This window comes from Acanthochromis polyacanthus, chromosome 8, assembly GCF_021347895.1.
Source record: "Acanthochromis polyacanthus isolate Apoly-LR-REF ecotype Palm Island chromosome 8, KAUST_Apoly_ChrSc, whole genome shotgun sequence".
In the NCBI taxonomy this organism is placed as follows: Eukaryota; Metazoa; Chordata; class Actinopteri; family Pomacentridae; genus Acanthochromis; species Acanthochromis polyacanthus.
Window position 1 is genome coordinate 22,469,746 of NC_067120.1, and position 14,594 is coordinate 22,484,339.

At 40.0% G+C, this 14,594-nt stretch overlaps 1 protein-coding gene across 1 annotated transcript; it reads right to left on the reverse strand.

Moving 5' to 3' along the window:
- Positions 1-1,868: 1,868 nt before the first annotated feature.
- rassf9 (Ras association domain family member 9) lies at positions 1,869-14,233 on the reverse strand. Its single transcript, XM_022211988.2, has 2 exons — positions 14,081-14,233; positions 1,869-4,533 (listed from the first exon to the last, which is right to left on the reverse strand). The coding sequence occupies exons 1-2, from the start codon at positions 14,125-14,127 to the stop codon at positions 3,267-3,269; spliced, it is 1,314 nt and encodes a 437-aa protein (XP_022067680.2). The 5' UTR covers positions 14,128-14,233; the 3' UTR covers positions 1,869-3,266.
- Between the last annotated feature and the right edge of the window lie 361 nt (positions 14,234-14,594).

Below are 14,594 nucleotides of genomic sequence, written 5' to 3' on the forward strand. Positions count from 1 at the left end.
TTCAACATAATTTTTATTTTGAAGCCCGAAACTGGATTTTCTTCATATGAATCGTTTGTTTAGCATATTGGCATACAGAAACAAAAATCTAAAGTTTCAAGAATGATTTCAAAATAAAGAATTTCACAAAAGAAAACGGCACCTGCCAAACACAAAGTCACAACAGTCAATACCGAGTATGGCCTCCATTTGCTTCGATGTAGGCAGCAGTCCGTCGGCGCATGCTTTGGACCAGGCTTCTGATTGTGGGTTGGGAACAGCCCGTACGCCTGGCTACATCACTGTAGCTCAAACCGGCCTCCACCATACCCAGTGCCCGGAGACGTTGTTCATGTGATAGACGCGGCATGATGCTGTTCACTGGACTAACAATGGTGGCCTTTTTTGGGCCTTTATATAGGCCTTCAAAACCCATTCTCAAATTGTGCAGATACTCACTGAGTATTGCTTGGTGTGTATTTGGTTCACTTTTGCAAAGTGAGCAATCCATGTGCAATGAATCATGACAAAATGACAACTCATCATTATCTCAACTACCAGGGCACTAGATCATCAGTAAATCCACAATGAATAATTACAACCCCCCTACAAGTAGAATTCTGTGTACATTTCTACCTCAAAGTTTCTGTTGACTGTCAGTATAGTATCTTACTTTATGACCAACTCTACTTGTGAAGATCTAGAAATTATTTTAAATGTACCTTCATTTCCACATCTGTGTACTAATTGTAATCACCAAACAAACTAAATTATTAAGGAAGAAGGTTAAGTTGTTCTGCTACTTTGTAAATGTAAGAAGTCTATACATAAAAATATGTTGAAGTTGTGGCAGTGCATCAAAAACAGGATTCAACAACACTTTGTCATACTAAAGCTGATGACTAGCGGTCAGTGTCTTCTCTTTAACTTCTACACTTTGCAAAATCACCCGGTGGGCTGGATGGGACCCTCTGGTGGGCCGGTTTTGACCCATGGGCCCACGTTTGACACCCCTGGTCTAAACCGATTAAACTCAGCTCTCTATAGACGTATACCTAAGAGCGAATAAATGTTTCCTAAATAAATTGCTAAGATAAGGACACAAACATTTCAAAGTTAAAATTTCGCCGAAATATTTTTTCTTCCTCCACCAGAAGCCCTCAGACGGCCTTGGTTTTCAGAAATGACTGTAAAGCTTCAGGTCTAAGTGGCAGCCTCCTCTGTCTCCACTTGGCTTCTGGCTGAATAACAAATTCAGTTATTCGACATTCCTTTCATCAGCTCAGTACAGGTCTGATTTGCATTACAATATAAGTTCCATGAAATGGCTTTTTTTTTTTTTTTGCATTTGGCTTTTCGGTGAGACAGAACATACTAGCAGCACTCTCATAAACCCCCGTTCCATCAACAGGTGTGGGGCACCGGTGTGAGATCGTTCATGTTGTAAGCTCTCTGGCCTTTCATGCTTGGTTACTTAGTAGCTTGAAGCAGTGAAGGAGGAGTGGAAAGGAGGGGGTTGAAGCAATTAGTGTGTGAAATAGATATCCTCTGCGCTTCCAGCCGCCAGCCCCGCTCTGCCCCAAGTACAAAGTGTTAGTCTGTCAGCAGTACCTTGACATGAGGAGAGTGCTCGCTGTTGTTTGTGCTTGCCTGGCGACCATCTCCTCTGATTATATGGTGCAGTGACTGGAAGGGGGCTCTGAGGAAGCTGTGTCATTTCTCTCTAGTGACTCAGCACTTTTTGGGAATCTGTAAAATGTTTGACACACTGAGCCGTTTGTTTCCTTGTAGTTCGAACATCCACAAAACAGCCGCGCCACTGCAAAGCCACATTTAGAAGGGAATACTTAAATCAGTACTGCGTGGCGCCAACAAACTCACCGACAGTGTTTTCAGGCATTTACAGAATTATTCTTTATTATGAAAGTTAAAATGCACATTTTACTTAATTAGAGCTTGTGCTCCAAGAGGTTAACACACATAGTACATTTATTGTAATTTATTTTAGGTAGTGAATGCGGTGTTTAATTCAGTAAGTGGCTGATGCATGTTATTTAAATGATATCTATTAAATAGAATTGCATGATAAACAGCTTTTCCGAATTTTTTAAAAATCAAATTGTGCTTGTGTCATACGAATTATTTACAATCCTTAAACCAACATATGTATTTACAGCATAGTCAAGAGGAATGTTTAATGTATATACATATGTTATTCTACAAACCATTTAGCTATTTGTTTTAATATAAAACAATGTTAACAGACTGACAAGTGTACAAAAAAGTGCAGCTTCATAAATAGCTTAAGAACTTGAGGAAGGGCCGAGAACATACATTCACCTCCATCTAATGAGACTGTGACAAAAATGTAATACTTTAAAAAAAAAGGTACTAAGCCTGGTGCAGCACAAGGAACAGTCTTTACGTGTTTATTGAAATAAAACTTAAAAAGGGAAACCTGGCCGTTATAAACAGAAATGGACTTTTGGATGTCGCTCCAGTTCATGTCTTGTATGTACGGTTTCATTTTTCACTGAAATATAGGAATCTCACAAATCAAAATGGTAATTTAACAACACTTGGAGTTGATGGTGACAATATCTCATCCAAACAATTTTCTGTTCATCAGATAAAACAAACAAACAATAAACCAAAAACGAACAACTAATTATTTTAAACTTCTTCTCCATGATGTGACTAATGTTCTTATTCAAAAATGATGGATCACATCAAGAGGAACACACAAAAAATAAATATTTTTGATGAAAACATTATTCTAAATAAGCAAGGAGACATTTTACCTCTAGCTACCATCTTTGCAAAAATAAAAAGTCTTTTTTTTTAATATATATATAAAATGCCATAGTATTCAAATCCAGCCATTTTAACTGCTCGGAACCCAGACCATTCTGAAATAGCTTTTTTTTTCTGTTGACCCATTGTGATGAAAAAGCAGCAAGATCCCTTAGAAACTGAAACCAAACAAAATGTGCCATTAAAAAGCCTTAATAGTTACTATTAAAATAATTTCTGATAAATTTTCTGTCAATAAACTCAGTGTTCCATTTCCAGTGAAATGACCGACTGGGTTTAACTGAATGCAATGTTTGCTTGTGTAGGGTTAAGCATATAAAGTGAAACAGAGCACCAGCATTTATAGTCCAAGCTGCTTTACAATGTCTGTTGTCTTTCAGACTGTTATGACTAAGATCTAATGACAACATATGACAGCCACAAACTGAGGCTGGTGCCTATAGAACATCAAATTGCAGGGTCAGACAGGCTCCTCAAACGTCTGTGTCCAGTGGGGGAGGGAAGTCAAGACATGGTGACAAAGAGTCCTGACTGTGTGTGGAGCTAATCCCAGTGTCTGAGTCTGTGTCTGTAACGTCTAGAGGGGACAGGCTGTGTTTGAGTTTCACTGTCTGGGAGACGCTGCATTGAGTCTCACATTTCAGAGGCACCGGTACAGGCTTCTTCTCCTCTACACTGTCCACAATTTGCAGTGAGTTCAGCTGGGCAGCGAGCTGCCAGCACTCCTGGTCCTTGGAAACCAGCGTACTATCAAAGTACTTCAGCTGCTTGTCAATGTCTGCAGCTTGGTTGTGAAGGGACACGCCGGTGAAGAGGCTGTGTTTCAGTTCATCCTGCAGCCTCCCGAGTTCAGCAGTGTAGAAAGATTCGTCTGTGTCAGAGGGGATCCAGGAAGCCGCTGTGGCTCCTTCCTGCTCCCTGTCCTCATCCTGGTTCAGAGAGAAGTTGGCCCTCCTCAGCTCAGCGTCAATATCAAGGGACAGCTGTAAAATGAGCTCCTGGTGCCTCTGAACTTGTAGCTCCAGCTGTTCCACCCCATCGCTGGTATACAGGTACTCGTTAAGCTGCTCTTCACTGTGCGCCTCCAAATTTGGACCGCAGGCCTGATCCAGTGAACTCTCAGACTCAGCTTCCTGCTGCACTTGGACCTCAAACTCCTCGATCTCCAAATCCAGGTCCCTCATCCGCTGGATCTGCTCCCTGATTGTGTGGTCCTGGTTGAGAATAAGCTGCACCATCCGGTCGATCTCCTCAGCTCCCGGGGAGCTCCTGCTCTCTTTGTGAAGTTTCTCCAGCTTGCGAAAAGCTTTCTTCACCATGCGCTTTTGTTTCTCAACTGGCATAGACTGGGGATATTGAGGACGCCCGTGCTCCCATCGCTTCGGCTTGGCCCCTTTGGGCTTCACAACCTTCTTAGCAGGCTGAGGCACAAAGTCACTGGTTTTGACCAGAATAAACTGGATGAAGGGTCTCTGGTCACCCCAAGCATACCAGAGCCTTAGGATTCTGGTGAGAGGAGGCAAAGCTCTCTCAAAGCCCTTCCACCTCTCGACGAGACAGAAGTCTTTGGGTTCCCCATGCAGGAGTCGCTTGCTCTCTGGGACTGACTTGTGGTCCTCCAGCAAAGCTTGAATCATATCTGCACATGTCGTGTGCTTTGTAACTCCACAGACAACCTTCTCTTCATTGCAGACAGTAACTTGAATCTCCTTTCCAACCACAGGCTCTGTATCTTTTGTCCTAGGTGAGAGACAGAAAAACAAAGCTTACAATTGTGGCTATGGAATGACACATTTGGAAGACTTAACCCCTTTACATCCAGTTCCCCCTTAAGTACTTGTACAATTGTTAAGATCCTTTTATACCATTCCATCTGCTGGTAATCTTCTTTATCATTTAATGGGTTACAATATTTGCACTGTGTGAAACATTTAACTATGAGAGTTTTTGCCTTCATCAATACATTAAATGCAGGCTATCTTGATGTTGGTATGATAGTTTTGGTCACATTTCCCTCAAATTCAGATCTGCATGTTTACTATTTGAAAATGTTGCAGTCTTCAATAGATTTCAATGAAATTCTGAATATTTAAGAAAAGTCTAGCAGCACAGCATGTGTTTGTAATGACCCGCCCATTGCACTTACTGAGTATAAAAATTATGCAAACAGTTAGCAAATATACTGACTTATAAACAATTCTTTTTAATGAAATGTATTTCTCTAGAGATTTTAGCCAAGTCAACAACAGTACAGCGGGATGACAGTGTCGGTCAAAAAAGAGGTAAACAATAAGACAACACAGAATACTAGGGTATAAAGTGAAGGTAGAATAAAATATACTAAAATAAGATAAAAAAATAAAATAGAAGATAGGAAAATCATATTGTATTCTACAGAGAGGAAGGATAACCTGCAAAACGTTTCCTGCGTATCTTGAACCAGGATGATGAGATTCCATGTGCACGTCTAAATAGCTCCAAAATGCCAACATTAAACTACATTTTTTAGACTGTTAAATGATCCAATGATATTCCAAAAAAGTTAAGTTTAAATGGTTAGCATGCTTCCTTACAGCAGCAGCTACAGAGTTGCAGTCTAACATCCGAAGTAGTCTGCCCTTTCTCTTATACTTTTGAAGTCCTTTCACTATTCTTAGTGTTTTCATGAATACTTTGCTGGTTTTCCATTAAGTCAATGAGCAGAAAACTACATTCACTCATTTTGTGCTCCCTGGCTTGATTCTATTAGACTGTTACTCATCGTCTTACTCATCAGAGATGATCACTTAATGGTTTGGTTCTGAGCTATTTAACCCCAAGGCCCTCATTACCTTTTCGTCTGGACCGTAAAACTTGTTCAAAAATTGACCTCTGATGGGCTGACGATCCATTTTTTATATGCTTAACGGACCACCGGTAATATCCAAGACCTAATATCCAGTCATTAAATGATAGGCACCAGCAATGCAGACAGCCACCAGTAATCAAATAAGTTGATAACATTGCCAGACGTTTCAATTTGATTTTAAGATAAAGAATGATGGATCATGTTATTATTTATATGAAAGATAGCATGTTAGGAATATTCAGCAATCCGTGCGATTAATTGGGTTTGCTCTGATGTGCTGTAGCTCACTGCCAGGTTTCTGTCTCAGTGGATTATTCATACTTAAAGATAAAACCTACTGTGAAAGCGAGAATAAGTGACACATAATACGTCTGTAATTACACACAGTTCAATCTCAAAGAAACCAGAGAAAGATTATCCATATAATATCCTCAACAGACAAAAAGTGGAGCTCCTCCTCTAACACTGCACTGCAGACTGATTTTGTGGGTTGAAGGAATGTTGGTCTGTGGTTTGGAAACCCAACAGGCAGTACTTCATAAATCTGTTAACAGTAATAAATCAGAGTAATGTGCTTGTAATCTTGAATAACGTCAAGTTTCATCTAAAAAAGTTCAAAAAATTACACAACAAAGCCAGATAACATCACTCAGGGAGTTTAGCTGTAACACGTCAGGAGACTTGCTGATGTTATGATGTTGATGGACTGAGACCACAGTGCCAACGGTGTATCACTGGTGTGATTTTAGTGGAATTTCCCTCTAAGCATTTTTAACTTTCCATTTCAGTTTTAAATATAGATAAAGCTGACTTAAAAAACAACAACAACTCATCCATAAAGAATGAAACAAACTTTGTGGTTTACATCAAATACTAAAAGCGTTCGCTGGACGAACACATGTTTGAAATTTCTCAGCTTGATATGCAGGAATGATTTCACATCTGAACTTTGCATCATGTAACTGCTATCTGTTGGATAACCTTGGCTGACAGCAGCTCATGTTAACTGCTGACCATCACAGGGCACGGAGGAACAAAACGCACACCCTTAAAAGATGATAGAGACACCTCCCACCTGCATGCCAATGCAGACAAGTAAGATATTAAATATTATGTAAAGGAGAGCTCTTTAAAGCTGCATTGCAGATTTTACACACTGATACCTGTGTGTTTTTCTTCCCACAAGGCATGAAAACACACAACTGGAGCATTGTGTAAACTGCTGGTGAATAAGGTCTCAGGAATGTGATACATACAATGCAAGAGGCTGGTTAATGGTTACTGAGACCCTTGGAGAAGAGTGAGGCAAAGCAAATACCTGAGCTATGCGGAGGCCAAACAAATCCAGTGTGCCTCCGGCTTTCACAGACAGCGACCATGACGACTTTGACCTCAGAGTTTCCACCGACGACTACGACTGCACCCCGCAAAGACTACTACAACACCTGACAGGAAACAGTGGGTGGATACACTCACAGCACCTTTTCAACACAACAAAATCTGACTGACACAGCTCTGCAATGCTTAATGTGTTTGTACTGCTTATGGATGCCAATATTTGTCAAGGCTGAGTGAGAAATGCAGCTTTAGAGCTGATGGTTTGGGTTTAGTGAGGTGTGTTTGAAAGATAATGGGTTGCATTTATTTAATTACAGCTTTTCCGTGGATCATCTTATACTCTTTTTGCAATATTTTACTTTTTATACCAATACAAGGGGTCCTTGACTTACATTGGAATTCCATTCCAGCACCGTGATGTAACTCGATTTTCGGCCCCAGTCAGAACTCACATACTGTGACGCATGCGGCATACAACCGGTGAATATAAATAAAGCCGTCTTCCTCGTACAGCGCCACCTGACGACATATTTGTCTGCTCTACTCGCCAGCTACTTACCTCACGAAATTTGTTTTAACGTTGCTAACGCCATACATTGAAATGATGATGCAAGACTTTCTTAATAAATTTATGGGAGATGGCGACGTAACCACAAAACCCCATAGGTCAAAGACGTTGTAAACCGAGGACCTACCGTGCTATTTAAAACCGTTGTAGCTATTAGTCACAGGTTATTTTTTTTTTACAACCATTGTATGAATGATGGTGAATCTTTACAGGTGAAGCTTAACAAGAACATATTAAGTTGGTAAATTTAGCACTACCTTGACTGATATGCAACATTTAAAGGCTGCTTTCACATTCACAATAAAGGATTGGAAAACATCTATGAACAGCGGACAGACACAAAATTTTGTGAACCACTCTTATACTGCACTGTAAAGAAGGCTGAACCATAAGCAACAAGAAAGGTACTCAGAAAGCGCTGTACTCTGCCAAGACTACTTAGTCGTTGTATGATTTCTGGTGGATGAAATCTTGAAATAATTCATGGCAGAAATCACGGCAACAAAGAATGTGACCATTTAATACAGATGTACACACAAACAAATCCAGCAGCAGCAGTTCCTTTGTAGTAGGATTGCACTCATGTGATCATCAGCAGGCAGCTGACGTAGTGTTCACTTGTCATAATTATAGTGACGCTGTGCCGCTATCTCGCAATGACATAAAAATCTTTAACAAATCTGTGAATCTAGACTATAAGCTGAATCATTACCAAAAATCTAATCAGTTGGTCCTTGTGTCATTTTTGACCTTCCCTGAAAATTTCATCCAAATCCGTTTTTGAGTAATGTTGCTAACAGACAAACAGAGGGACGCTGATCGTCACATAACTCCACCATGTTCCTTGGCAGAGTAAAAACTAAAAATCATGTTGGGGGTTATTTCTACAGATATTGCAATCTGAGCAGCTGTTTTAGTGGGAGCTGTCATTTTTGCACTTCTGATGAGACTTTTCGTTGTAATTTGTGCCCAAAATTCAAGTTCTCTCATGTCTGGAGAATATAATGTATAGTTTGGGTCATCTTTGAAGCAACACAATTCATAAGTAAAAATTACAAGTTGTGGCACATTTTACCATCATTCAAAAAATACAACCCTATAATTTGGACTATATTGTGATTTCAGCAACATGTTGATGATTTGTTCAGCTCTAACTGCATTGCATGGATGAAAGGATGGACAAAACAATTGAATAGGCAGAAATGATCAGGAAAGTAGAGAAAACAGAATGGGGAAAATGAAAAAAATTGTCATTACATCATAATGCATTGGACATATTTAAATACACTGCAAATATTTCCTACAACCTAATGATAGAAGCAACATGTTTCTGTGTTCTCTTCTACAGGTGAATAAACACAGTCTATAGACAATTGGGTATTTCAGAGAGAGTGACCCAAAGCCTCAGCTGAGCAGGAAGAGGGTACAACGCGGCAGGGAAACACCTGTATTTGTCCTGGGACACAATCACCAACGTTCAGGCAACATCCTGCTGCCACAGTTCAATGGACAGAGGGAGGAAGGGGGAAAATAGATTTCATATCAGTCACTGTGGTCTGTTTGCAGCGCCACTCAAATGTGAAGAATGTGTGAACAAATATATGTTTGTGGCATTTCCACTGGTTGAAATGTTATTTTTCAATGCACACCTTTGACGTCACCAACATATTTTTGATTACCTGCAGGAGGCACAAACAGCAGCAACAACAGCTGACAGACTGAAAATGATTTGAGACTCAACACATCCATAACTGCTACCTCAAACCACATAAAAATGTGAGACTCTTGGAACATATTTTATGGGTTTGCATTTTAAAAAAATCCATTGATTTACCATCAGATTTTCTTTGCTATAAGCAGAAATTCTTCAACTCTGTGTCACTGGAACTTTGCAAATGTTATTCTAAAAAACTGCTACATGAGGAGACATGAGGAAACATTTTGATGAGATTGGTGATCCAAAAACCCCTGACGCCTCTTGCCATGACATACGCAAGTACTTCACGCACCGTTGGCCTGATTGCATTGCAGCTAACACTTTCATAAGGGCTGTCTCTTTTGGTGCCATTTGATATTCATAGTTTGGGATTAAGCTGCGGTTCCAGACGCAACAAATGAGGGTGCCCTCATAGGTCACAGCTCTGCGTGATACATGAAAAAGCTGATACTGATATTTTAATGAACTCAGCTTTCTGTGTATGATTATAAATGCTAAGAAACAAATACGAAACTATAAAGTTCCTGTCACAGCGAGGATGCTGTGAATGACACAGGTAGGGTTCAACCTTAACATTTCACACTCTGGTGAACCCAAGAAACCTGAGCAGACCCACTTGACCTCAAATTGAACTGAAAAGCTGAGAAACCCAGTGAGACATGTGGGAGGAAACCACATGTAAATTACAGGAATTTTAGTGCAAGTTTGTGCGTGGGAAGATTACGTTACAGCTCCACCATGGTGGCATGGCTCTCTTCACTTGTAATACTCATAATGACAACCTTCAGACATTAACAGTTCCCTGTTGTGTCATAAATATGCAGCCTACAAGATACCGCCGAGGACCACATGCTGGTGGGTTGAACAAGTCATAGCAAATGACAGAATTATTGCACTCCATTGCCTAAACATGTTCCCTCAGATCAATAATGATAAGATAAGGTGATGCAGATATTTCCTACAGGAACAAAGCGTTAATAGCATAGGGGTAAATATATCCTGTAGCCACTGCTGTCAACAGGCTCTGATTTTCTTGCAATGGAATGAAAATTTTCAATTACATTTGGATTAGTCTATCGGTGGTGATAAAATTATAGGTTACGCCTCCAAAACAAACAGTACTGAAATCACAGACTGAAGGCGAAGTAAGACGTGTTGATAGTCACTTTAACTGCGAAATTCAAGTCCTTTGTCTAAACAGTGCTTCCAAAAAATCTTTCACAGTGTTTCACCATAGTTTATCAAAACAGTAGTTTTTTTTTTACAATTCTCCCGTGTTTCTACATCAGAAAAATTAAAGAGTAATATTAAAAATAGTACAGCATATTATTTTAATGCTAAAAATACTAATATCATTATTATGAATGCCAAAAATGCGTGGTTTTGACATTTTGTGCCAAAACACAAATGTCAACCTCTTGTTGGCACCAGAGGAAATGCCAAAGGATCACCTAAGTCAGAAATATTCTTCTATGGATATTTGTCTTAAATATCCTGTCAAGCAATCCAAGTCCCGTGAAGACATTTTCCACTTGCTGAGTCGTCTGACTGACAGAATAGCGCTGCCGTTCTTACCATAATGTCCTGCTGCTACCACAGCTAATAATCTCGCAGCAGCATGTCTCTCCAGGAAATGAAAGAAAACAAGTCCTTATTAAAAGCATGTATGACTAAGTAAGGACATTTTTCTGATGTAAAATGGGTAAAATGACCTTTTAAAATCAGCAAAGGAATCTGAGTATCTGTTGTGGGACCTGACACACCACTTTACAGACATGTGACCTCTGCATTGTTCTCCATATAGTAAATGTTAATAGCATCTGGCCATTAAACAAGCAAGATGAAAACCTTGCACTGGCATTTCCTGAACCAATCAAAGCACCTGTTTTCAGTCAGAGCTCCATACAGCTCTGACTTGATTTAATTACAGTATGTGAAAATGGTTTGAGCTGTAATACACCCCCCTGTCAAAAGTTTTAGGACACTTTCTCATTCAAATAAATTAGAACTTGTCCTAAAACTTTTGACAGGGAGTGTATGTTTTAAGGAGCATATGGAACCTTGGAGGTTAACCATTAAAGTTAAAGCACAAAAATAACCCAAACTGAATTGTCTACCTCGCCAAACACTGATAAATAAGATGTGGAAAGTATCTACAAAGTCTCTTTCAATCTGGCTTGTATCACAGAAGACAGGAAAACACAGAGAAACTACGCAACGCCGGACAGGAGATGCTTCCTCTCGCTCTTATCTGAGAGAGGATGAGGGACTGTCGAGGAAATAACATCACTTTTCTATCTGGATATGTTGATCTCTGAGATGACTCCTGCTCTGATAGGCATCTGTGTGCAGAGACACAACACCCCACCCCTCCATCCCCCTTCCCCTCTCTTCCTTTCCTCTGTGGAACCACCCACCCCTATAATTTTTTTCCCCCCAGCAGGTCTGTGAATCACCAAATAAGCTTTTGCTCACTGAAACCAAATGAATCCCTTTGTCTCTTTCAACACACATAGTGTCTCTTTTATGCTTTGCTGCAACCTGCTGATTTGTATTAACCGAGCATTTTTAGCAGCTAATTGGCGCAATCCTGTAAATGCTGCAATTGTAAGTAAGTGCAAGAAATCACTACATCACTTGGGTCGCATGTGTCACTGGCTGGCAACCACTTCATTTTAAACCCTGTGAGGCTGTTATCTGCTGTTTCACTACAGGACGCCACTTTAATGCCCAGGACTCCCTGATGACGCACTTTGGCTCTGATGGCAAACAGACTATTCAATCACATACTGTCAGCTGTAATCATCGCCACATTTAACTTTTACTCTTTGCAAAAGTTTTAATATTTCAACTGACTGCAGCTCCACCTCCAGTCATTCTTTGGCAAACTTCCAATTTAGTGTTTCAGCGCCAGTTAAGAGCCAGTCTCTGAAATCAAGCATTTGACATATCTACAGATCTAAACACTTAAGATAATTATAGGTGCCACAATAGTAATTACATACGCAACACACACAAAAATAAGACATCCACTGGAGCGAACTTCAGTCAGACTGTTTGAAGTTATCAAAGATAACTCATCTTGAGTCTGTGTGATGTTGAAAATACATCCATTCTGCTGCTGGTGCCACTGTCAAAGCGTTTCAACTGTAATTTTACATAAAAGCCTGTTTTATTTCTGAACACAGTCCAAACCCTCCTCATTGGGTTCGGTGGTAAATGAGAGCCTTAATGAGTGAAAATGCTTCTTATCCTGGCCTTTCCAGCAAGAATCCTGCAAGATTGGATTGTGACCTAGATACTCTGAAAGAGAAATTCTTGTTGTGCAGAGTTGGTAAACAAAGTCTGCAGTCTACCGTCCAAGCAGAATTTCTACACCAGCAACAGCGGATACCTTGTGGCTCAGTAAATGTAATTTTCCCAACCTTTTCTCAGTGCTGTTCAATGTGAGCCCAGCTGCAGCCACAGGCACATCAAAAGGCCAAGCCTGGGCACTTAAGGAAATGACTAAAACAAATTATGCCAGTGTTGATGTCAGGAGCTCTCTCAGCCTGAAATAAAAATGATCTGTGACTCCTTTGTCCTGGACGAAATTATATTAAAAAGTAACATTTTGTAGTCATTTAAGAGTGGCCGAAGGTTAGAGCTGGAACAGGCCGACGTGCTGCACTGGGATCTTTATGAGGACGGAGGACCACCATCGATTGGCATTTTTCAATGACAAATTATGTCTGAAAAGTGTACTTACACTTCCGTTCAAAAGTTTGGGGTCACCCAGGCAATTTCATGTTTTCTATAAAAATTCACGCTTTGATTCATATGCCAGTATAATTGCACAGGGTTTACTAATCATCAATTAGCTTTCAAACACGATCAGGAACACAATGTATGATTAAAGTACAGGAGTGATGGTTGCTGGAAATGTTCCTCCGTACTCCTATACAGATATTCCACTAAAAAAGTAGCCGTTTCCAGCAAGAATAGTCATTTAACACATTAACAATGTCTTTTGATTCATTTAATGTCATCTTCATTAACCCCAAAAAAAACTTTTTCTTCAAAAATCAGGACCCCAAACATTTGAACAGTAGTGTATTAGTTAGTAGTTTTAGTCAGGAGCAATTTAAAGTGACTATCAACACGTCTTACATCACCTTCAGTCTGTGATTTCAGTGCTGTTTGTTTTGGAGGTGTAACCTACAATTTTAACACCAACAACAGACTACTCCAAATGTAATTAAAAATTAAAGTCAATATTAAAGCATACATCCCATCCTCCCTCCCAAAACACTTACAATGGTCTCCAATATTGACTTTTCAAATTTTCATAAAATGTATCTTACCCCTAAAATGACAACACCCAAACTTTAGGTTTTCCTAATGAGTGTCCAGATTAGTTCATAACACTAAGACAAGTGTGATAGATGGCTATTAAAAACCATGAGGAATAAAAGCAAACCATACTTTTATATTCCCAAGAACTTTTTACTGTTTCCTTAATGGAATTTAATGTGGAATTAGTTCTACACTATATATATATTTTTTGTCCCACTGCATGTTACGTTACTGCTTTGATTATATTTGGTCTGTAGTATGCTTCTGATCATAAAAAATCACAATTATTCCAGCACAAAACTGCATGGACAACTGAACCCACTGTGCCACTTGTGCTGCTCACTCTTAAATCCAGTGCGCACTGCTCTTGTGCGTAATTCGTCTCCCCCATGAACAGCTCTGATTTCCAACTCTCGACCTGAAGCGAAAACAACCCACTAAACAGGTTTCAAGGAACCTCACGCTCATCTCATCAAATTACCTGTTTTTCAGTCGAGCTTTCAGGAAGTTTTTCCCAAACGGAGCCATGACGCGGGAACGCAAGAAGACAGAGCAGCGATCCGAAATGCGTTACAGTCCCAGCATGGCAGGACGCCGGACACTCTGTGAAATGTTTCAAAAAAAAAAAAGTTGAGGGGTGTCCCGTCTGCAACTCTGGCCGTCCCATCCCAAAAGCGGAGGGAGGTGTTTGCTACACTGAGATTTAGTGGTGAAACTCTGCCCCCTTCCACCTGCAGGAGCAACCTGAGAAACACCCGCAGAGCAAAAGACTAAATGGGACAAGTGCATTTTAGTGACACTGAAAGCAAGCGGGGAAAATACAAACGGCAAAATACCGAGAACTTATTTAAAAGGAGCACAAGGGGCATTATGGAAATATGGGTCATGTAAAATTTACTTGAGACCGAAAAAACAAACAAACTAGGAAATAAGAGTTTGAAAATATTTTTTAAAATACCAAATAAGTCTGGAGTTGCCCCAAGAAAGTCATTTTT